This window comes from Pan troglodytes, chromosome 8, assembly GCF_028858775.2.
Source record: "Pan troglodytes isolate AG18354 chromosome 8, NHGRI_mPanTro3-v2.0_pri, whole genome shotgun sequence".
NCBI lineage: Eukaryota > Metazoa > Chordata > Mammalia > Primates > Hominidae > Pan > Pan troglodytes.
The window spans coordinates 110513051-110537760 of NC_072406.2; the positions used below are offsets into that span (position 1 = coordinate 110513051).

At 50.8% G+C, this 24710-nt stretch overlaps 2 protein-coding genes across 47 annotated transcripts in view; both read right to left on the minus strand.

Moving 5' to 3' along the window:
- The window catches only part of PYROXD2 (pyridine nucleotide-disulphide oxidoreductase domain 2), a 32054-nt gene extending 12907 nt beyond the window's left edge, over positions 1 to 19147 (minus strand). For 14 of the 19 annotated variants that reach the window (XR_010146669.1, XR_010146674.1, XR_010146673.1 and 11 more), the window contains exons 1-6: positions 18889 to 19147; positions 14508 to 14527; positions 11472 to 11565; positions 10781 to 10854; positions 3305 to 3460; positions 885 to 1038 (exon numbers count right to left, since the gene is read on the minus strand). Coding sequence is in view for 9 of the 19 variants with exons in the window: in XM_063781037.1 (XP_063637107.1) it covers positions 885 to 1038; positions 3305 to 3460; positions 10781 to 10854; positions 11472 to 11565; positions 14508 to 14527; positions 18889 to 19015 (625 nt within the window). In the remaining 10 variants the exon portion in view is untranslated. Of the gene's footprint in view, positions 1 to 884; positions 1039 to 3304; positions 3461 to 5620; positions 5639 to 10780; positions 10855 to 11471; positions 11566 to 12022; positions 12200 to 14507; positions 14528 to 18611; positions 18715 to 18888 lie in introns of those variants that run through there. The other 5 variants (XR_010146677.1, XM_063781035.1, XM_063781034.1 and 2 more) reach the window with 3 other exon arrangements.
- A 1072-nt stretch (positions 19148 to 20219) lies between these two features.
- Positions 20220 to 24710, minus strand: part of HPS1 (HPS1 biogenesis of lysosomal organelles complex 3 subunit 1) — a 30818-nt gene continuing 26327 nt past the window's right edge. For 21 of the 28 annotated variants that reach the window (XM_054659841.2, XM_054659845.2, XM_016919066.4 and 18 more), the window contains 3 exons: positions 23900 to 24013; positions 22050 to 22132; positions 20890 to 21601 (listed from right to left, as the gene is read on the minus strand). In XM_054659841.2, coding sequence (XP_054515816.1) covers positions 21439 to 21601; positions 22050 to 22132; positions 23900 to 24013 — 360 coding nt within the window. In that variant the 3' untranslated portion in view covers positions 20890 to 21438. Of the gene's footprint in view, positions 20412 to 20889; positions 21602 to 22049; positions 22133 to 23899; positions 24014 to 24710 lie in introns of those variants that run through there. The other 7 variants (XR_010146663.1, XR_010146664.1, XR_010146661.1 and 4 more) reach the window with 2 other exon arrangements.

The following is a 24710-nucleotide window of genomic DNA, read 5'->3' on the forward strand; positions in this document are numbered from 1 at the left end:
AACAAATGATTTTTTTTTTCTAGGATATAGAGGTTAAACTGGTCTGTATACCCTCAAGGAGGGTAGAAAATAATAGCACACTTAATGAGCCTTCCATTCGCATACTCATGGCAGACATTACTAATTGATCACAGAACTTCCCCTTGCTGAGCCCAAATCTAGCATTCTTCCTGTATGGGGGCAGCTCTTCAAATCTCTTGGCCCCTATATCTTATTCTAGCCACAGCCATGATGCTGAGCTCCAAGCAGGCTTTGATCAGCTTCACACAGGCAACTCCACAGCAACTCACTTCAGTCCTGAAAAGTGAGCCTCTCTACTTCTTCCCTAGGGCTTCTCTGGCACCAGGGCAGGGCACTCATGGGAACCTACTTGGCACCCACAGATGCACATCCCAGAAGTGTGGGAGTCAATGCCCTGTGAGGCAACACTTGGCCAATGGGAGATAGAACCCAATGGATAAATAGTTCCCTTTCCATCTCCCGAGAAGGTTCCTCAAATGCTTTTCATAAGGCTTCCCAGAGGGCCCACACAGGTCCAGCATCTTGTCACCCACAGTGCTGGCTAGTGCGATCACACACTCTGGTATTGACTCTTTCTCTGTCCACTTTCACCCCAACTTTCTGCTATTTTTGTGCCTTGGGGTCACCCTTCCAAATGAACTACCCACGCATAAGCCTTGGTCTCAGGCTCTATTTTAAAGGCGTATCAGCCTAAGATGCTCTCAACAAAGTGCTCCAGGCTGCCCCTAATTGATCGCAGCATGTTAACTGATCCCAGCTGGCAGGCTGCCATGGAGGTTCAGGCTTGTGTCTAGGCATCGAGACAATGGGCTCACCTCCTTGAAGGTCACTCATCATGCCCTGGTGCCCGCACTTGGACTTACCTGCCTTCAGCAGGGGCTTGAGGGTGGAGAGCGACCTCATCCTTTGCAGCAAGGAGCCATGCTGGAAGGCCGCCATGTCCACGGGGGCCGCATCCAGCAGAGGGTCAATGGCTAATGCCAAGCGATGCATGAACTCCTCATATTTGGGAAAGACCTGGAACAGAGCTCTGCATTAAGGCCCCACTGTCCACATCCCTGCCCTCCATGCTGTCCCCAGATGGCCTGTCACCCCCCACAGCTTGACGGTTCCTCAGGCCTCATTCCCCGCTGTGGCTCGGCTTGGCTCTGTTGAGCTCCCCCAGTTCCAGGTCTCTGGGTTAACATCAACACCAGGAAGAGTGCATGGGGTGGGGTGGTGGTGGTCAGGAGACCCTGGGCAATAGGAGAGTCACTGGGAGTGGTGACAGGGACAAGGAGCTAATGCTGGCTAACACGAAGTGTCACCCACAGAAAACTGGCAACAATCCTAGGGTGTGGTCTCTGCGATAAACCATGAAACCACTTAGAAGTTTCTTCCTTCTGTCCTTTCTTCTTTTTTTTTTTTTTTTGAGATGGAGTCTTGCTCTGTGATCCAGGCTGGAGTGCAGTGGTGCGATGTCGGCTCACTGCAACCTCTGCCTCCCAGGTTCAAGTGATTCTCCTGCCTCAGCCTCCTGAGTAGCTGGGATTATAGGCACCTGCCACCATGCCCAGCTAATTTTTGTATTTTTAGCAGAGACGGAGTTTCACCATGTTGGCCAGGCTGGTCAAGAACTTCTGACCTCAAGTGATCCGCCTGCCTCGGCCTCTCAAAGTGCTGGGATTACAGGCGTGAGCCGCCACGCTGGCCTGTCCTTCTGTCCTTTCCTATATTATTGGTAGAAGTTAGACCTCTTTGCCTGTATTCTTTTCCAGTCTGTAGGTCGTCTCCCATGCCATCTCATCACCTGCAGTCACAGAAGCCTGCCTTCTCTCACCCCACAAGCTCCCATGTCAGAATCCACTTTCGAAAGCCTGGTTTCTGACACCCACCCTCCTTTCCCTGGAGGGCACAGGAGCAGTGATAGAAGCCTGTGCTACTGGAGGCCCTACCTGACTCTTCTTAGCCCTGGACTTTGAATTTTGGTCCATCTCTACCCATGGATATACCCATGGCATTTTAATAAGTGTTACATAAAGAAAAGTTCCATGTTAAAATACATTCGAGAAGTCTTAGTAAAAATGAAGTTAAACAGCTTTCTCTAAGCAGGCCTTTAATATGACAGCATGGAAAGACAAAACCAGAAATCAAGCTCCTTACTTTCCACGATGGGAAATGGGCACTTGCCTCCAGCGTGTGTGATCGCTGGCATGTAGGGCCACAGCTAGTGTCCTGCAGGCCCGGGGACCTGGCCTTGTGCAGAATCCCCTCAAGTGCCTCTGAGATGGGTAGGATTTGGACGAGAGGATACAGGTGGTGGTCTCCAATCTGCTGCACAAAAGAACCACCAAAGAAGCACTTTTAAAAAAGCTAAGCTCCTCAGGCCGGGTGTGGTGGTTCATGCCTGTAATCCTAGCACTTTGGGAGGTGGAGGTGGGAGGATTGCTGAGCTCAAGAGTTCCAGACCAGCCTGGGCAACATAGTGAGACTTTTGTCTCTACAAAAAAATTAAAAATAACTTAGCCGGGCATGGTGGTGAATGCCCGTAATCCCAGCTACTCAGGTGGCTGAGGCAGGAGGATGGCTTGAACCCGGGAGGCAGAGGTTACAGTGAGCCAAGATCGCACCACAGAACCAGCTGTGGCAGGGCCCTTACGGAACTCAGTGGCTCATCTAGACAAGGCCACCCAGTAGGTTCCTAGAATGCAGTTCCAAGGGAAAAAAGTGCATTCTCCATCCAACATGTGTTCATCCTGTCACCAGACCTGCACACCATCATGGACACTTTGTTGCCTTGGGCAGCCAGGAGGGAGCCTTGGGATGCCACATTGAATGAATATTTAGAACTCTCCTGTCCTAAGTTCCTGATTCAGTTTATTTATCCTTAATTTTCTCTGATCTTCCCTCATCCTCCTTTTTGGCTTTCATGTGCTTTAATGTGGACAAACACCTGGAACTCTGCCTGAAAGCTGGAGGGGCATGAAGCACACGCCAGTGTAAGAACGTGCCAGTGCATTTCTTCTTGAACTCAGCAGGCACAGCCCCTCTGACAGTGGCCCCATACTGAACACACGCAGGTAAGCAGGTCTCCCAGTCCACTGGTCTTAATCAGCATCCTCCACCCGCTTCTCTTCGCAGTGCCTGAGATCAAGAGCTGCCACCAACTGGAGCCCTCCTAGGAATGTGGGGTGGCCTGGCCCAGTGCCCATGGCCTTTGAACAATTGTTCTAGGACAATCCAACCAGGCCCATCTCTAGGCTGCTGAGGGAGCAGGAGCTCAGTCACTGGTTGCCTTCCCTACCTGGGCATCCTTCTGGGAGAACTGGGCGATCTGCTTCTGGTTTTCTGCCATGTCTGTGCCCAGCAGAAGGCACCTGGGCACCTTGCTGCCTGCACCCTCTTCCAGCATGGGGGTGAAGGAGTAGGGGTTTCGAAGATGAAGCCTCAGCCCATGTTTCTGCAAAACACAAATAGCATGGGCCACATATTAATGGCTCTGTGGTCTCTGCCCATCATCTTTCTCCGATTGTGTTTGTGTGACCATTTAGGTACCTGTGTGTAGGTTCCCAAGTGTATGGTCCTGGTGTCTGTTTTTTAAATATAAGTTTATAAAAAGCCCTCTTGCCCAAGTACCCTATGGTAGACGATACTGTATCACATCGCAGTACACTATACCATTCTACACCATACCATACATACCACACATACCATGCCATACACCACGCCATGCCATGCCACATCATACCATACCACACTACATCACATCACACCACACACACCATGTCATACCACACCCTACCACACCATGTGATACCATACCATGCCATATCACACCACACTACGCCATGCCATGTCATACCACATCACAGCATGGCACACTCATTCCATGCCAGGGACTGTACTAGGGTTTACAATGGTTACCTCACAATAACTTTGTAAGTACAGTCTTGCATCACTTAACGATGGGGATATGTTCTGAGAAATGCATTGCTAGACAATTTCATCATAGTTTGAGCATCACAGAGTGTACCTACACAAAACTAGATCTGATAGCCTACCACACATAGGCTGTGGGGTGTAGCCTGTTGCTGCAAACCTGCACAGAATGTTACTGCACTGAATACTGGAGGCAACTGTAATCCAATGGTATTTGGGTATCTAAACATGTCTAGGCTGGGCACAGTGGCTCATGACTGTAATCCCAGCACTTTGGGAGTCCAAGGCGGGCAGATCAGCTGAGGTCAGGAGTTCGAGACCAGCCTGGCCAATATGGTGAAACCCCGTCTCTACTAAGAATACAAAAATTAGCCGGGCATGGTGGCACGCACCTGTAGTCCCAACTACTCGGAAGGCTGAGGCAGAAGAATTGCTCGAACCTGGAAGGCAGAGGTTGCAGTGAGGCAAGATTGCCGCCACTGCACTCCAGCCTGGGTGACAAAGCAAGACTCTGTTTCAAAAAAAAAAAAAAAAAAAACCAAACATAGAAAAGGTACATTAAGAATATGGCATAAAAGGTAAGAAAAATGATACTGTATAGAGCCCTCATGATGAATGGAGCCTACAGGACTGGAAGTTGCTCTGGGCGAGTGAGTGGTGAGTGACTGAAGGCCCAGCACATTGCTGTACACTACTGCACACTTTATAAATACAGTACACGTAGGCTACACTACATTTATTAAAAAATTTTCTTCAGTAAGTTAGCTTACTGCAAACTTTTAAACTTTATAAACATTTTAATTTTTAAAACCTTTTTGATTCTCTTAAAAAGACACTTGGCTTAAAACACAAACATTGTACAGCTATATAAAATATTTTCTTTATATCCTCATTCTATAAGCTTTTTTCTGTTTTTAAAATTTTTTATTTTTATTTTTTACTTTATAACCTTTTTTTGCTAAAAAGTAAAATGCAAACACACACATCAGCCTAGGCCTACACGGGGTCAGGATCATCAATGTCACTGACTTCCACCTCTACATCCTGCCCCACTGCAGGGTCTTCAGGGACAGTAACACGTGGCACTGTCATCTCCTAGAGAGCAATGCCTTCTGCTGGATACTTCCTGACAGACCTGCCTGAGGCTGTTTGACAGTGAATTTTTTAAATAAGGAAAAGGAATACTCTCTAAAATAATAATAAAAGTATAGTATAATAAATACATTAGCCAGTGACAAAGTCATTTACTATCAAGTATTATGTACTGTATATAATTATATGTACTAGACTTTTTGACAACTGGCCACACAGTAGGCTTATCACCACAAACACATGAATAATATGTTGCAGTGCAACTATGGCATCGCTAGGGGACGGGAATTTTTTCAGCTCCATTGTAAGCTTATGGGACCACCACTGTACATAGTCTATCGTTGACCAACATGGTGGCACATGGCTGTCTTATTATCCTCATTGTACAAAAGCAACACGAGAGGCTCATAGGAGTTAAATAATTTGTCCCAGGTCACTTTAGGAGGTAGGTCTGGGTTTCAAAACCACAGCTCTGTAACTGCAAAGCCCCAGCTCTCAGCACCGGTCTGTAACTGCCCCACTTCAGAAATAAATAATTAAATTAAGAAAGACACAATCAAGCAATGGTTATGTGAAAATCTATACTTACAAGGTAGATAAATTATTCACATCAGAACATTTTATTTACTTTGCAGACTCATTTACTCCAGGGTCACTTTAAATGGAAGTTTCTTTGATGCATTTAAAATATGATTTGATTTACAAATATTTGATTAGCACACAGAATTTTCCAAGAGCACATCCACTTCTTCAAAGCAGGCACAGATAAAACAAAAGGGGCCTGTGTCGCCTCCAGTTTCTGCTGTCGAGAGGCTTCCTTCTCCAGATCCGTGGCCTGCAACCTCACGACTCGAGGTCTTGGCTGGAATGCCACCTTATCAGCCAGGCCTCCCCCGCACTCCCTGCCCCCTCACCCTGCAATATTTTTCTCCAAAGCACTTGTCACCACATGGCTAATCACATATTTAGTGTTTTCATTGTCTCCCCAAGTAGAATGTAAGCCCTGTGAAGTCAGGGGCATTGTCCGTTTTGTTCACCGCTGTACCCTCCGCATGTAGACACAGTGTAGTTAATAAGCATTCCGTCGACTCTGAATAAATGAATGCTACGTTGCAGACAAGGTATGGCCCCAGAGGAGAGAAATGAGATCTGAGAGTAGACGTTTTAGAAAAGCACGAGGAAACCAAAAACAGGCTTTTCCAACAATTACCGCTGGAGTTGCTCCACACTGGAGATGCTCCAGGCGGGCAGGCTCGCCGCAGCCCTGGACACTCTGTGGAGGAGATTTCCGATGCTGGCGGGGGCCGGGGCCAGGAGACGGCTGGGGTCCCTCCTATCCCTAAGATGGAGACATTCTTTATTCTAAGCTAGAGAAACTTCCAGCTTCGTTCTTCTTAATGTAGTAAACTCACTCATACCCAGGAGGCATCCTTAGTCTCTCTCCTGGTCATCCTTGACATCCCATCCGCTGCCTCCAGAATCTGTGCGCGTCTCTCCAAGCCGCCATTTTGGGAACCGCTGCAGCGGCGCCCTCGTGGTCCACATGAGACCCCCTCCTGTTTCCGCCGAGTCCTCACCAGCCAGCAGGTGGGCTGACCTTTGTAAAGTCACAAATCCTAGCAGTGAACTTCCTGATCACACACCTCACTGGCTTCTCGCTGCACTTGGATAAAATGCATTCCTGCCCCTCCCACCCCAATCTGGTGCTCTCTGCCTGTCTGCTCTGTCCACACTGACCTGCCCTCTGCTCACGCCTGCCTGGGTGGGTCCTTCTCTTCTTCCCTCTGACTGGAGACTGCTTAGATGTCCACATGGCTGCTGCTGGTGACCTCTTGGTACTTGAATACCAGCTCAAATGTCACCTCCTTGAGGAAGATGTCCTTCCTGGTCACCATCTAGGCTGGAATCTCCACTCTCTCTCTCTAATGCTGCCTTCTTTTCTTTTCTTCTTGGCACTCTCTCTGAAGTTCTCTGCCTAAGAGCAGTGTCCTTGCCTTCCTAGTTCACTGCTGTACACCCAAGGGCTTCTCTCAGTGCCTGGCACATAGCAGGTGCTCAGAAACATGGACTGAATGAACGAATAAACCCTCCAAATCAGGGACCTAAGAGGAATCCAAAAGTTATTTTAAGTATAACTAATTGACTATGAATCACTTTTCATTTGATTCATAATGAAACCTAAATGGAGGCTCTTCTAAATGGAGGCTCTGTCATTCTTAATGGTGTTAAATCAAATTTAGCTTAAAGCTGCCTCCTTAAATACTTTAAGCTCAACCTAAAGGTTTCTCTGTTCATAGTGAACTATAACCTAGAAGGAGGCATAAACAGACTGTAACCTACTCCTGTGTCAATCGCCGAGTTTTGGCCAATCAAAGGGGACCAACTGTTTAAACCGCGTTCAAATAAGGCAAACACTGAGCTGTAACCAATCCAGCTGTTTCTGTACCTCAATTCCATTTTCTGTACATCACTTTTCACTTTCTGTCTATAAATCTTCTTCTACCATGGAGCTGTGCTGGAGACTGTGAGCATACTCCAGCTCGGGAGCCTGATTCATTTATGAATCATTCTTTGCCCAATTAAACTCTATTAAATTTAATTTAGTGAAGGTTTTTCTTTTAACAATAGTTTTAATTATGTGGAGTCTGAATGAGAAGGGGAATGTTAAATAACCATCAAATTATATCCACAAGATTTGTTCGGATTATGAAGCTTTTTTCTTAAAAAACAGAAAAAAAAAAAACAAAATGAAAGCAAACCCTTCTTTTATTTACCCCATGAGAGTTCTCAGCATGCACAGTCATCCTGGGTGGAAATTGTTGGAAAGGGTGTGTGTGTGTGAAGGGTGTATCTGTGTGTGTGTCTAAAGGACCAGAGATACAAGAGATTTAAAGGGTGTGCTTCTCAAAGTTATGTTCTGGGGGCCTCCTCTTTCAGAATGACCTGAGAATGCCATAAAAACGACCGTTTCTGGGCCCCACCACTGCCACAGAATCAGACTCGTGAGCAAGAACCCCTGGGGTTTCCCCAGCAGTTTCCCCAGCAGTTTCCCAGGTCATACTTTGTGGCCCTGCAAATTAGAGCCCTACCTTAGAGAGATTTCCAGGAGAAAAGCAAGAACAAAATGAATAAGGCTGAGTGAGACCCAGAAGGTCAGTGAGGGAGGGGAGGGAGGATGGGATTGCCTCTGGCAATGAGGTCAAGGCTGGCCCAGGGGGAGATGGGGAAGGTGGCTTATGGCTGAAGGGGATGAAAAGCCCCCCTCCACACCCCCTTCTCCGCCAGTGCAAAGGCTCTGCCCTTCCAGCCTGGATTCCATCATCCAGCGTGGGGCCGCTGCAAGAGCAAACTCATTTACTAGGTGGATGGAACCGGGAGGTGATCCAAGTCAGTGCTCGCATTGACAGCTGTGGAAACTAACACCCAGGAAGGGGAGGCAGGCCCTGGTGGGGACCACAGCGGGTCAGTGGAGGGTGCTTTGGCTCAAGGAGGGGAGGAGGGGCAGTGGTGCCAAAGCCAAGCCTCTCATTTTAGTTGAGGGCTCACTCTAATTGGATACAGCCTTATAAGTGGCAGGGTGGGTGAGTAGTCTCCAGCCATGGGTCTTTCTGGAGCCTCAGTTTTCTCAAGTGCCAAATGGGGGTAATAATAATAGCGACAAGTACTGAGCCCTCTGTGCACCAGGCACTGTGCTGATGTGGCCTTAGGAGGCAGCTGCTGTTACTATTCCCTGTTACAGATGAGGAAAAGAAGGCACCACGTGGTGAAGTCACGCAGCTGGTGAGCTGTGGAGCAGGGAGGCAGACGCAGCCGGCCGGTTTCCAGCAGCTCCAGTCTCAGCCTCTGTGCACACCCCGCTGGAGCTGCCAGGGGCACTCTATCACCACGTTCACCGCAAAGTACAAAGAGCTAGAGACGTGTGAGTCTGGGTGGTATCAGTACCAAGAGGCCTGAGCGCATCATAGCTCAAGAACAAGGAGTAGGAGACAGTCAGGCCTTGGCTTGAATTCTCCATCACTTTCTAGCTGTGTGAATTTAACCCCTGAACTTTAGTTCCCTGATTATAACATGGCTCTTGACTTACAGGTAAGGATCAATTGAGATAGAACATTAAAGGTCATAGCGCAAGATGTGATGCTGGTAAAATAAACGCTCTCCATTATAGTTTTGGAAAGACAATATTCCTGGAAGGAGTTTAGTTGTCCTCCTGTCAATGCCCTCCAGGCTGTCAATGTCCTGTTAAAACAAGGTGCTCCAGATGGAGTGAGTCCTGCGGATCACACAACAGGACTGCTTTCTCCCTGCTTTGAGCTCCGTACTCCTATTAATGCAGCCCAAGGCAGAGGTTAAAGCATCTACTCAATTCACTTGGGAGCTTCTAGTTCAAGGAACACTATGACAAATACCATTTCAAATAAGTAACGTTTTTTTAAAGAAAGAGAATAATCAAGTGAAAATGTGCATTCTGTGATTCTTAGTCTCTTAAATCAGGTTTGCCAAAAGGAGGGTCCCTGCTCCCCAACATCTGCCACTATGAATAAGTGGTGCATTTATAAACTGCCTGCTGCTATGGTCTGCTCTGGACTGGAGACCAGCGACCCATCCCCAGGCCTGGCTAGATTTCATCCAGTCCTGGTACCAGGATGCACATACTCTGTTTCAGTGGCTTGAAGAACTCTCTACATGAACCAGTTAGAGCAGCCAAAGAGCTGTGAACAACAGCTGGACATCTTACTAGTTTAAAATTTTGAATTTAGAGCAAAGATGGCACCAACGTGGCCGGGTACGGTGGCTCACGCCTGTTAATCCCAGCACTTTGGGAGGCTGAGGCAGGTGGATCACGAGATCAGGAGATCAAGACCATCCCGGCTAACATGGTGAAACCCCGTCTCTACTAAAAATACAAAAAATTTGCCTGGCGTGGTGGCAGCGCCTATAGTCCCAGCTACTTGGGAGGCTGAGGCAGGAGAATGGCATGAACCCAGGAGGAGGAGCTTGCAGTGAGCCGAGATCGCGCCACTGTACTCCAGCCTGGGCGACAGAGCCAGACTCCGTCTCAAAAAAAAAAAAAAAAAAAAAGGATGGCACCAACGTGAGTGGCAGCTGCAGATGGCACCAAGAACCCTTTTCTCTGAGTGGTGAGTGACAGTGGCACTAAGCAGGTAGAAGCCAATCAGCCTCAAGAATGTGGTGACGCGGTTTATAAGACAGTAGGGGTGAAGGAAGGTGAAAGGGTAGGGGGCAGGGTTGGGCCAGGTTGTGGACAAAGGTCAGCAGACTAAGAGAGGCAAACAGCGCCAGATGAGACTCCCAGGAACCTTCCAAAAAGCCCGGGAGCCAGAAAAGTCCCCAGGCCCCACTTCCTGCTCCAGCTGCCAAGAGAGGGAAGCAGCTCTCAAGTTCAATGAGGGCAGAAATCGGGCTCATGTCCCAAGGCAGCTGTAAGCTCAGGCGCCCAAGGCTTCAGATAGGTGTCCCATGTGGGCCTGAGGGTGACAAAGCTCATTCTTCAAAGGAAGTCTGATTTTTGGATGAAATTTCCCACTTTTCAAGACACTACATGGACGAGACAAAACCCATCTGTGGGAATGCAGCAGGGAGACCACGTGGGATACACAAGACTTGGGTGGAAGAGGGAGCCCTCAGGGGCGGGCATCACCTCGGGCACAGAACAGGGACCCCCCACCCAGGTTGGGAAGATGGAACTGCCTCCTCCCTCTGTGCAATCAGGCCGGCGGGGGGGCCCTACCTTCAGCTCCAGATCAGTGTAAATCTGCGGCCTCAGCAGGCTGAGCAGGTAGGACGCACGGGAGAACTTAAACCCTGAAACCGAATCCGATGAAGACTGTCACCAGGGGTCACCAGGGATGAAGACCGTCACCAGGGGTCACCAGGGATGAGGACCGTCACCAGAGTCACCAGGGATGAAGACCGTCACCAGGGTCACCAGGGATGAGGACCGTCACCAGAGTCACCAGGGATGAAGACCGTCACCAGGGTCACCAGGGATGAAGACCGTCACCAGGGGTCAGCAGGGATGGAGACCGTCACCAGGGGTCACCAGGGATGAAGACCGTCACCAGGGTCACCAGGGATGAAGACCATCACCAGGGTCACCAGGGATGAAGACCGTCACCAGGAGTCAGCAGGGATGGAGACCGTCACCAGGGGTCACCAGGGATGAAGACCGTCACCAGGGTCACCAGGGATGAAGACCGTCACCAGGGTCACCAGGGATGGAGACCGTCACCCGGGGTCACCAGGGATGGAGACCGTCACCAGGGGTCAGCAGGGATGAAGATTGTCAGCAGGGGTCAGCAAGGATGAAGATTGTCAGCAGGGGTCACCAGGGATGAAGACTGTCACCCGGGGTCACCAGGGATGAAGTCTGTCACCCGGAGTCACTGCCCTCTACTCCCCCATGCCACATCAGAGCTCACCTGGGATGATCTCCTCAGTGACAGCTGCACCCCCGATCACATGGCGCCTCTCGAAGACGGCGGTGTTCACCCCCAGTCTCTGCAGGTACGCTGCCTGGGAAGTGGGGCAGCACACAGGGCCCTCCCTTTATCCCTCTGAAATGTCAGGGCTCCCTCGGGCTGACCCGCAGACTAAGGTCCTCACTATAGGCCAGTATGGCCCACACCCCATGGCCTCCCTGCCCTGCTCATGCTGTTCCTGCCTCTGGGAATGCCCTTCCCTGTGCTTCTCTTTCCACCCTCGCCTTTTCTAGATGTCCTCTAAGATCCGACAGGCCTGCTCCCGCCCCTCCACTTCCCAACTGAAGGTGGTCTTCCCTCCTTAGAGGCCTGGTGCCTCGGGGACTCACGCTGCTTCCTGCCACCCTGCCCTGGGATGTCGCTCTCCTCCAGGCAGGGAGCAAGCCTCATTTCTCCTACAAGCGCAGCACAGTGAGGTGGAACTTGTGAATGCTGACCCTTCCACCCAGGTTCAGCCCCTCGTTCTCTCTCTACTGCTGCAGCCTCAGTACCTGATCCGTCTGGCCTCAGTTTGTTCACATGCAAAAATGGGGCTGATGAAAGTAGTCCCGGCTTTACCCACTTCATAAGGCTGCTGTGAAGATTAACTGAGCTGGTTCCTAGACAGGGCTTTAAGTGGTCCCTGGCACAGAGAATGTACTCAGTAAATGAAGCGGTTCATAGCAGAGCTTTATTTTGGGAGAACAAATGATGCAAGGATTTCTATTAATTTTTTTCTAGCACTTAGTGGAAAAATCAATAAATATTTGTTGAACCAAACTGGTCATGAATCTACCGATCTAAAATGCTGGCCCTGTGACCACAGGAATGGTGCCATGCAAAAGTCGGACTTTTCAAAAAGCTCACTTGGCAGCTATTATGTGCCAGAAGCAGTGAGTACATTGTCTTGTTTAATTTTTCCCACCAGCCAAGAGGTAGGTACTATGATTCTCCCATTTTACAGATGAGAAAACTGAGGCCCAATGAGGTTAACAGCTTGCCTCAGGCTCACAGAGCTGATGAGTAGAGGTGTTGGGAATTGAAACCAGACAGCGTGAAACCAGCATCTATCCTCCTAACATAACCTCCTATCATAACCTACTGAGAAAGAAACAGCAGCTGTCACTCAGTGGCTGAGGCCTGGCACGCAAGGTGAGCTGCGTCATTCTCCTATTACACAGGAATGATCTCACAGATTGACAACCTCAAATAAGGTTTCTATGAGACTATGATAAAATGAGGCAAGCACAAACAAAAGCAATGTCTCTGTGCCATCCAGAAAATACCGAACACCCCTCTTGGCTGAAATGAGTGACTGCTACTTCTTTATCAATTACTGCTCTCTGCACACTCGTCTCTCCTCCCTACAGATCAGATTTCTTGAGCTGCCCAGTTGCAGGGCTGTCCCTCCTTCCTGACAGTATCTAATCTATGGCAACCCCTATTTTCGTAGGCCTTCCCTCAAATCACCAAAGCTCAAATCCTGTGCTAGGTTCTTTCTAACACCTTCCTACTGAGGCAACCCGAGGTTCCCCTGATGTGAGTTCCCTCGCTGCAAAGAGCAAGAAACCAAACTAGACTAACTACAAGTGTGTTCCTGGTGGGCTCTGGGTGAAGGGCGTGGATGCCAGCCTTCCTTGGCCTGGAAACTTCCAGTAATAACAGCCACCATTTGGGCAAGGCTGCATGTGCCAGGTCCTAGCAGCAAATGATCTATTACCTTCACAGCAGCTCTGTGAGGGCAGGTGCCATTGTTCCATTTTACCGTGACCCGGAGAGGCTAAGTGACACCTTAACCTTCACAAAGTGGCAGAGCTGGGAGATGAATCTGTGTTTATATTAATATAAAATCAGGCCGGGCGTGGTGGTTCACGCCTGTAATCTCAGCACTTTCAGAGGCTGAGGCAGGCGGGTCACCTGAGATCAGGAGTTTGAGATCAGCCTGGCCAACATGGCGAAACCCCGTCTCTACTAAAAATACAAAAATTAGCCAGGCATGATGGCGGCTGCCTGCAATCCCAGCTACTCAGGAGGTTGAGGCAGGAGAATTGCTTGAACCCGGGAAGTAGAGGTTGCAGTGAGCCGAGATCATGCCATTGCACTTCAGCCTGGGTGACAAGAGCGAAACTCCATCTCAAAAAAAATTAAACTAAAATAAAATAAAATCAATGTTTTAAATTACTGATCCATTGAGTTACAAAATGCCCCACGTAAAATGTTCAAGTAAAACTTAGACATCAGGCAAAGTATTAAGGTTTAACATCAGTCCGTTAGCACACCCACAGTTTCCCCCTATATTGATGTTCTAGAGCTGCTGCTGCTTCAAGAAGATATTCCACATTTGTTTTGTGGCCTTGAATGCCTTCTGTGGCCTCCTGGAGGTATCTGGACTCAGGTTACAGAAGCATAAGCTAAGGATAGCTCTGGGATACCCAGCTCAGTTTGGGATCTTGAAGTCAGTTGTGTTGGGGACAGGGCACAGGCCCTTCTGCTAGACTGAGCTCCTCAATGTCTCCAGGGCACACTTTGGCCACATAGCAGCTATGTACTCCAAGGTGGTACCTGGCCTGGACCTGGCTGGGAACACAGGGCTCTAGACACAAGGGCTGCCTATGATCTGGAGTCAAGGGCCCCCACCCCGCCCCAGGTGCCCAATCCCCTGGTTCCCACCTGCTCCCATGCTATGTTGGTTACATGCTTCCCCACCTTGTCAGCTTGTTTCTGGAAGCTCCCTGACTCCCTCACAGGCCATGGGGAAACCACCCTTCCCCATTAGGGGAAGGGGAGGAAAGGAGCCTGTGATGTCCTCAGCTGGCTGCAGATGAGCATTCGACCCAGCCCCCAGTCAGTGCTGGAGAGCAGAGAGCATCGACTAGGCTGCCTTTTCCTTCTCTCTCAAGGCCCTTATCCCACCTGCTTCTTCACACTCCTTCCCAGGCTGCTGAGAGCCACACGCCCAGGGGCCAGTGAAGTGGGATCAAGTGGGGAGGTACTCACAGCCACCAGTCCGTTGTGTCCTGCAACAAAATGGGACAGGGAAGGAAAGCATCACTGGTCAGCGGGCAGGCAGACAGACAGTCCTTGAGGAATGTGCTCCCCGCTGCCCGTCCCCATGCCATGAAGATCCTTGGTGACCCTCCCCTCCCCTTCCCGCACTCAGATGTTGGAACAGCATCTAGTTCAACTCCATGAAACACCAGATCTTCAAGGAGTCAGAAGACCCTGGTTCTTGCCCTGGCTGGAAAAGTCCTGCTCCCCTGGCTTGGTCAGGGGCTCTGCTGGAGTGAGGCGCTCATGAGAGCATCGCCAGAGCTTCCATCGCTTGGGAGGCGCAAGTGATGGTGTCTGAGGGAGCAGCACGGTTGAGCTGGCAAGCAGGAGAAGCAATGGGTGGCTGGCATGCTGGTGCGCCAACGTCCCGTCTCGCATGGCAGCATCAGCATCCAGGGGAGTGCTGGTCATGTAGGTAGGTGCTGTCAAGCGCAGCTTGTTTTGTCCACGTGTGGTTCACAGTCGGCACAGTGGTGCCCTAGAAGGCTTTATTCACATGGGTTTTTTTTTTTTTTTGCCAATCCCCAGTGTTCCAAAAATAAAACATGAACAGTTCAACATGAAGTAAACATGCACAGCTTCAACATGTGCTGGAGTGACTAGCTGTGCTTCAGGGTGCCTTGAGCTGAGAGGCCTGAATTTGGCTTTGGCATCTCACGTTCCACACCAAGCCCCTGGGTAGCAAGTGCCTCTCCAGCTCTGATAAGCTCAGAATCACCTGGGAGGTTGTATAAATGTCAACTCCCACAGACCCCCTTCCCAGGAGTCTGTTCAGCAGGTGTTTCACAGAACCAAAAGTTTCATGAGCTAAAATTAACTCTTACCATATGAGAAGCATGTGAGAAGCTAGTTGGTTACAGTTCATCTTAAAAAGTGCTGGTTGACATACTCTTTATTTGTATGGGCTTTTGAAAATGTTCATAAGAAAGTTTAAACAATGTGCCAGTGGGACTCATGAACAGATGGAATCTGTCTCTCAAAGACATGCAGCAAACTAAAGGCAGACAGTCCTGGGCTCAGCCCAGCCTCTGCTGTTTGCCAGGGCATGACCTCAGAGAGTCATCAGCTGCCCTGAGCCTTTTCTTCACATGGGGAACAGAGGGTGCCAGGGACCCTGCAGTGTGGCAAGGATGAGATAAATGGGAGCTATTTGTCTTTTAATTGGTGCTGATGATCGATCTTGGAAAACTCATAGTTTTCCAGGCAACTGGGTCCAGTTCAATCATGGCAGACCTCAAATGAGTAAGGTCAAGGATCCAAAGCACAAGACCCCCTCCCAGTGCCCACCCTCAAGTCCTGGCTGAGCCCTCCTTGGCTTCTGGTGACACCTCTGTTCCCTTGAAGAGGACTTCAGCTGCGGGCTCTGCTAATCCCCAGACCTGCCTCAGGGGCCCCATAGCAGGCGCCTGGGCCCTTGAGGAGCTGCTCTGGGCGTGGGGTCTGCAGCTGCCTGCATCAGGCAGTGTTGGTTGGGTGGATGTGCTGACCTCTGGGAGTCACCTCCCGCCCTCAGAATGCTCGTCACCAGGTACGGGGCCAGGAATCTCCATTTTAACAAGCCCCTCAGTCACTCTCAGGCACATTTAGTCAAATGACTAAATGAGATTCATCTTCAAGGTGGCGGCCAGGTGCCAGTGTGCCTTCAGGGACTCAGAGGTAACCCTTGTCTCAGAAGATGCTGTTCTGTTCCTCACTGAGGCCCAAGATGCCTTTAAACCAGGCTTTATGGTATGTTTAGCAACTAAAGAAATCATGTCAAGGAAAAGCTCACACACTGAGACTCACTCGCACTTGTAGGCAAGTCACCAAGGCAGCTGGTGACCTAAAGTCAACCTTCCCCATTAGGAGACAGCAGGGTGAGCTGTGGCCGAGCACGGAAGGAGGCAGGGGGCTTCTCTGAGGCTAAGTGAGGTGCTGGAGATGGCTCCCACCAGCCCGGGGAGTTTGTGAGCCGGCTGTCAAACAGCCATTGATATAAACCAAATTATATAAGCTTACAATTAAATAAATTAAAAACAAAGGTAATAAATACTCAAAACACACTACCTCCTATTTGTTTTACTACATTTGACTGTTGCCCATGCCCTGGCAGTCACTGGCCTCTATGTACATATCTGCATGGTGGACACACTATACACTGTTACTCATGCCCTGGCAGTCACTGGCCTCTATGTACGTATCTGCATGGTGGACACACTATACACTGTTGCCCGTGCCCTGGCAGTCACTGGCCTCTGTACATATCTTCATGGTGGACACACTATACACTGTTGCCCATGCCCTGGCAGTCACTGGCCTCTGTACATATCTTCATGGTGGACACACTATACACTGTTGCCCGTGCCCTGGCAGTCACTGGCCTCTGTACATATCTGCACGGTGGACACACTATACAATGTTGCCCATGCCCTGGCAGTCACTGGCCTCTATGTACATATCTGCATGGTGGACACACTATACAATGATGTGCTACTGGGTATCTCTCCTAAATCACATTGAGCAACCTCATCTTGGTAATAGAAAAGGCTATGGTGGGAGTATTTACACCACTGTCATCAGCAAATATTACACAGAAGGGCTGAATTTATTTTTGTGGTCAGGCTTAAGAAAGTGATAGGAAAATGCTAATAACGCAGATTAAACCTAACAGCGTTAGCTGTTATAGCATGAATAAATAGCACAAAAATTGAAGGAAATATTCTAGTATTAGAACAATATTATCTTATTTGAGTAACATCATTCCTGTCATTTAAAGAAGGAGGCCGGGCGCAGTGGTTCACACCTGTAATCCCAGCCCTTTGGGAGGCTGAGGCGGGTGGATCACAAGGCCAGGAGTTTGAGATCAGCCTCGCCAACATGGTGAAACCCCGTCTCTACTAAAAATACAAAAATTAGCCAGGCGTGGTGGTGGGCGCCTGTAGTCCCAGCTACTCGGGAGGCTGAGGCAAGAGAATCGCTTGAACCCAGGAGGCGGAGGTTGCAGTGAGCCGAGATTGCACCACCGCACTCCAGCCTGGGCAACAGAGCAAGACTCCATCTCAATAAATGAATAAATAAATAAAATAAAAATAAATTTTAAAAAATAAAGGAGTAAGGTTGGGACATAAATCTTTGTTGTTTCATTTGTTTCATGATCATCCTACTCTTTACAGAAAATATGGAGCACCATTCTCTTTGGAGCTACCCTCATTTGTCATTTGCAACTATAGGTTGGCTACTGAGTTTGGCAAAAATCAAAGAAAGCCTTTGGTAAGAATCACTCGGGTAGACTGCATTTAAATTGAGAGTATTGTATCTTTATTTGTAAAATTGTGTGCAGTGTATCTTTTATTTCAATATTTAAAATAAGCATGTGTATATGTGTATATATATGTATGTATATATACACACATATATGTGTGTATATATACATATATATATATATACATGTACACACACACATACATCACACATTTTTCCCTGGAGAGGTGAGTGTTGAGAATCTACCAGCTCGCAACTGCTTTAGTACATATGAAAATGAAGGCATGCCCTCAAAGCTGCATGTTGAGTGCTGTCTGCTTTCAGTCCCGTCATTATCTCTGTATAGACCTAGTTGGCAATCATGCATTTGGGGCCCTCTGCAAGTGTGAAAGGAAGGCACTAAGGAAAGACCACCTGGTCCTGGGCCTGCCTCTTCCCCTAGCACCCAGTAGACTGTGATACTCTGAGCCCAGGGGTTGGCAAAGTGTGGCAGGATCACTGCAGATCCCCAAATGTCCCAGAGCTGCAAGGCAATGGGGTCCATCTCCCTCTGCAGACACGCAGTAGGAACTCTGGGACTCCTGTTTTATCCTAACTGGCCTTTATGAAATGACTGCAGTTTCTTGTGACGAGGGGTGGCCACAGTGGTAAGGTAGTGGTGACCAGAACTCAGGGCACTGAGGGTGCGGGGTGCTGGATTTCACTTGTCTGTTGGCCCAGGGCTCTTTCCAACCCTTACAAACCATAGGCTGAGAATGTGGTGGAAACTAGGTCACTTTGCAAGAGATATAGGGAAACCCCTGAGCTCACCTAGTCTTCCTGTCATTCTCCATGGGAAGATCCAAGCGCAGAGAAGGCAAGCATTTGCCCCAGGCCACACAGCAGAGCCAGCACCGGAATCCCAGGTGTCTGCCTGCCAGATGGAAGGGCTTTCCATTGCAGCCCCTGCTAGCGTATAAACTTCTGGCTGGGTTATGCCAGAGGAGAGAGCAGTGGGGCTTGGCTCCCCCTCCCCCTCCCCACCAAGCTCTGAGCAGGGCTGCCTTCCCGCCCCTCAGCTCTGGCCCGGCCTGCTTTACCACTTTACCTGCTCCTATCACCACCGCATCATACTCAGGCTTCAGACCTCCCCTGGCTTCCGTGTTAGCTCGTCTCCACGCCGGGAAGGGAGAGGCGGCCACAGCCTTGCAGAGACCTCGGCCACTTGCAGCCATTTCTGCCCCAGGCTGGGCCTTGCTAGGCAGGGAGTTTGCTAGCGATTGGCTTTTGTGCTGCCCTAGGCACGGGGTGGAGCAGGGAGGAAGCAGGAAGAGGAGGAGCTGCAGTCCCCCTCCAGGCCCCCTCCACCATGCATTCTTGGCCACAGGCCAGCCTCCTGCTGCCCTGGGGCTGTGCTGGGCCGTCGGGAGTGTTGCCTATTAACCAGGCGGTGTCACCTCCAGGATGCAGGGGATAATGGCAAAACTGATAATCCACTGGGGTTCCTATGTCAGGCTGGCATTGTGCTGAACCCTGTAGGCAAAACTCCCCATTTTACAGATGAGGGCGCTGAGGCTGCGGGGTTAGGGAATGAGTGGTGGAGGCAGAGCGGAGCTCGAAAGGGCCCTCTCCTCCCCTGTGCATCTACCTTCTCAGTCAGAACTGAAACGCCTGGGATGGCAAGTGCTCGTGTCAGACTCTGCTCCAACTCCATGCTGAGTCTGCAGTGCAGAGTGGTGATGCCTCTACGCCCACAGGAGGCGCCCAGGGCGGCCATCTAGCGTCTCCACGACCAGGGCCTTCAGACACCGCAGAGGCGGCTGTGTCTGTCACTGAGGAGCACTGGAGTCCTCTCCTAAATGCTCAAACACACCCCTCAACGAGGGCTTAGGGGCAAGTTCACTGTCTGTAATTCTCTGGGTTTTTTTATTTTGAAGGCCTGGCCATTTCTCCTCTTTTGGCACCTTGCCCATTTTCCAAGAATCCCCAAGGATTCGAGGTCACATGTGTAAATACCTCCAGCTAAAGTTCTTTCTGACCCTCCCTTAGGCCTGCCTTGAATTAGGAGCCCCTTTGTTCTCTGCCCATTACTTAGCAGAGTGTTCCCCTAGGAGGAAAAAAACCCTTGGAGCGGAGAGTTCCTGCACTGCTCTGATATCGCAGTGTGATAGAAACCTGCTATTGGTAACGAATCTCAGAACTGGGAGAGTATGTGGAGATGATCCTAAGAGGGGGTTCCGAGGACCCCTCCACACACCATGGACAGTTACCCCGCATGTGAGCATCTCTGCTAAGATCTGATTCAGGATGTTCACTCCTGTGTTATTATATAGAAAGATCAAGGGGACTGGTTAAACTAGACATATCACATCCAGCCGCTGCTGAAAACTAAAGGGAAATAGTAGGTGACAAAAGCAGGGGTCCTGAACAGTGGTGGGCTCAGAGGATTGGAGTTTTTTCCTTTATGTTTTTCTGTATTTTCCACAATCCATGCTTTTCATTGCCATTCCATCAGATGATGTTAAGGAGGAACACAGATCCAGTCACCTGAGGGGATGCTTCCTCACTGCCACCTTCTCAGGGTTTAGACCAACATGTGGGTTCTAGTTCCCCCAGCCCCAACGCTGTTCCCTGCAAGGAAGAGACCAGTCTTTGAGCAAATTTTGGCTCAAGACTGAAGACACAGAAGGCGAGGCTCCTGCACGCACAGCACGCGGCCATCTGATCCTGTGCTGCAGTGGACGCTGACTTTCGCCACGCCGTCCTCTCTGGCCCAGCACCGGCCTCCTGGCCTCAGAGGAGCAGACACTCCCAGTCCCAGGGCTCTCAGGGTCTCTTGTCCCTGGGTCCATTCTGGGACAGGAACTTCTCAGTTGGAAGAGAGGGGCTGTACCCCTCGGGTGGTGGTTCTCAATCCAGGGCGCACCACAGAAGCTTTGAAAGACATCAAAGCCTGGGCTCCACGGCCGCCAAGGGAATCCAAATCTCTGGGCCAGGGCCAGGGGCTTGAGAACCCCAGCCCTAGGGCAGATGCCAGCCAAGCATGAAGGGGCTGGGACTTAGCAAGGGCTTATCAGCACTGACAGAAGGGTCTAGAAGCACTAGCATGTTGGGCTTCAGTGATAACAATGACCAACATTTATTGAGCACCTACCACATTGGGTAATCCTCACACCACCCTGGGAGGGAGGTGCCATCGCTTTAAATGTGGGGAATAGAAGAAACTTGCCAGGAGGTGCAGAGAGGAAGTGGCAGCACTGGAATTCAAACCCAGGCAAAGGAGCACCTTTTACCTGGGGTAGGAGAGAGCTTACTGGGTGGGCTTCCTCCACGCAGGGAACAGCAGAGATGGGGCTTCCTCCCCATCTCCCAGGATAAAGGCAGAGGCAGCTCTGGAAGAGGAGCTGCTGCCACTGTTGTTTTACAAACAGGACCCCTGGGCTTCCCTCTTCCTCCAGAGAGAAAGATCTGGGGCCTTGCTCAGTACCTGACATGGAGGGTGGTCTAGGTGGGGTTTTAGAAACCCTGGGGCCACCCTGGGCACTCTGCCCCATCCTCAGGATGGCCACTGCAGACAGGAGGCTCTCGTCATGGGGAACAGTGGCAAGCAAAGGTGGCTGGAGGACAGGATGCAAAGGCAGACTGCGGCCACCTTGGCCTAGAGCAGGGGGATACGGGAGGCCTCCCAGAGGCGCCGGGCCAGCTGGCCGGCCTGCTGCACCAGCAGGTCAGTGGGGATGACAGACAGGTGCAGGGCCAGCAGCTCGTAGCACCTGACAGCCTCGGTTGGGCGGTTCTTGCTGTAGTAGCGCAGGAGCTTCCTGGGGAGGAAGGGGAGGATGGGATTCAGGAGTGAGGCTGTGGCACTCCTCCAGCGCCAGAGGCCTCTCTGGGCCCTCGCAAGCAAATGCCCATGCCCTCGGTCATCTCACTAGGCCCCTGCATGTGGGCCTTGACACCCGCTCCGGTTCCTCACTGACCTAACAGTGCCATCCTGGCTACGAGGTAGCAGCAGGGATGTTCTGGGCCGGGCACAGACGTTCCCCGTGCTGCCAAGACCATGCCAGCAGGAAGGTGGTAGGAACACAGATGTACCCTCCACACCCGTCCTCCCTCGCTGCACACAGGGCCAGCTGGGAAGGTGTTCCCAGCGTGGATTTCTGGGTCTGAGGTAGGGCACTGCTGAAGCAGAAGCTGCTCCCGGCAGAGGCGAGCACTTATCACCCAAATGGGGGCATCTGTCCCCAGTGGCTCCCAATGCAGCGTCACCTGTAGTAGTCTCCTCCCAGCATGCCGATAGGCACTGAGTCGTCGGAGAGGACGGGCACCTCGATCATCTGGAGTTTGTACCCCTGAGGAGGGAGGACAGGGAGGCAGTGGGTGTGGGGGGAGTGCAAGGGCCTGAGTCAGACGCACCGGGCTTGTGGCCTGGCTTGGCTCTGTCATGTGTGCTGGGTGCTTGGGAAAATGCCTGGACCTTGTTTTTTCATCTTTGAAGTCAGAATAACAACAGTCACCTTATGAACATTAGAGAAAAAGTATACAAAGCTTCAAGGGCCAGCAGGGTAGCTCTCATTACCATCAATACCTGGACCTGTACAGGTCACAAACACACGCTCAGGAGGGCACCCTGCAGGGCTGTCATACAGGTCTTGAAGAGCAGAGCATTCACAAAAGGCCCAAGCCTCTGCTCTGAAAGAATTGGGAATTCCCAGGGTGGGATAAGGTGGGGAAGGGAATTAAGATCTGCTGGACGTGCCCTGTGTGCCAGGCATGAACATGGCGCTTAGCTGATGCTTGCGTGGGCACCGTGGCCTGCCCTGCAGGGGGAGTGGACTCCATAGTGTGCAGGGCTGCCCCCACGGCACCGGCTGGGCTGTGTGGCTGGCATTCAAACCTGGCCTCTCCAGCCCACAGCTCTGCCTCACTTTATCACCCCATGGGGCCACCCAAGCACACAGAATCCTGTCCCTCCCTAGAAGTGAAGGTAAAGGTCACAGGAATTTTCAAGCACTTCTGTTGTACACACGTCCTGGGAACTTCTGAGGGCACAGAGGAAAGCTGGGAGCCTGCAGGCCGGGGGAGCAGAGCTTGGGCTCCGGCTTCCTCACTTACAGCCTCGGTGGCCCTGGCCATGGTGTCTGATCTCCGGATCATTGTGTCTCCATCCGTACAACGGGGTCAGGAATCCCTGCCCCAGCCACTTTACAGGGCTGTGAGGGGGTAACTGAGAGAACAGTGGTGGAGAGCCCCAGTAACCGCCCTGCCCTATGGAAAGGGATGGCTGTCACCCTCAGTGAACAAAGAGAGTGCAGGGTGGGTGCAGGGGAAGGCACAGTAGTGCAGGGACCCAGAGACCAAGGGCTGCGAGGGAGGAGGAACACTCCTGAGAGCTGGAACAACCACTTATGGTGACAAGCGAGATGCAAATAAAAGAGAAACAGGAGGAAAGCGAAGAAAGGGAAAAGACAGAGAGGAGCGAGAGACACGAGGAGAGGAGCCCCAGCCACTGCACCCCTCACAGCCCTGTGCAGTGGCTGGGGCAGGGATCCCTGACCCCGTTGTATGGATGGGGACACAATGATAGTAAGTTCCCCTCACTGGACCCTACTCTGCAGTAACAGTGAGGCCCAGAAGAAGCAGTGCAGGGCCTGGAGGCCAGGGCCCCGAGCCACACCACCAGTGTCTCCTCGGGCAGCCTGGCTCACTGCTTCAAGCAGGGGCCTATGCTCTTGAGTTCAGGGGCCTATGCCACAGGGATGACCATGTGCCACACTTGGCACGTGACGCTGGCGACATGGAAGCACTAGCGACAAAGTGTGTGGTCTGAGTCGCATTTCTCACAGTGGGGCATGTGCCTATCTGCTCACATGTGTGCCTGGATGCCACGTGGACAATGGCAAGAGTTTGCCAGAGAGCTGGGCAGAGGGATCACAAAGCAGTTAAACGCCCATGTGAAAATGTGACCTCTGAACTCTGGCTCCCAACCTGCTGGGCTTACCAGCAACAAGAAGAGAAGATGAGACAGACAGACAACAATTCAGAAGAAAGGAATCCAAGAGTTACAGAGCGGGAAGTGTGTGCGGCCTGTCCTGGCCCAGGGACTCGGCCTCACCTACCATGTCATTCTCGAACCACAGGAAGTAGGAGCAGTAGAAATCCCCCTCCTGGAACAGCAGCGTGGTGTAGCCCTTCTGCAGGTATCTGCGCGCCAGCTGGATCAGAGACCAGACCTGGGGAAAAGACAGCAAGCATTACCACTCTCCCAGCCTTGGTCTGCCTGGGCAACTCTCACCTCCGAAGGAAGGAAAGCGCACAGCCGAGAAGCTCCGTGAGTGCCAGGGGCCTCTCCTAGTACCCGGGCACTGCCTTGGCTCAGAGCAGGAGGCTCAACAATAAATCATTATTGGATGGATGGACTACCCTCCAGTTAGCGTGGGGGCAAAATATATGTAAAAAAGCTTTGTGTAACTTTACTATACACATATGCCATAAATTAGTGAACTGGGCTAGTGTGGTGGCTTATGCCTGTAATCCTAGCACTTTGGGAGGCTGAGGTAGGTGGATTGCTTGAGCTCAGGAGTTCGAGACCATCCTGGGCAACATAGCAAAACCCCATCTCTACAAAATATACAAAATAATTAGCCGGGTGTGGTAGCACACACCTGTAGTCCCAGCTATTTGGGGGGCTGAGATGAGAGGATCGCTTGAGCCCAGAAAGTCGAGGCTGCAGTGAGCTGTGCTTGTGCCACTGCACTCTAGCCTGGGTGACAAAGTGAGACCCTGTCTCAAAAAATAATAATATTAAAAAAAAATAAATTAGTGAAATGATCATTCGGGCCAGAGAATAGCCAGGGACATCATTAATGAACACAGGAGAACAAGGTGTGGTCTCCTGAATCCCCTCCTCTGCCTGGGGTCGCCCACTCA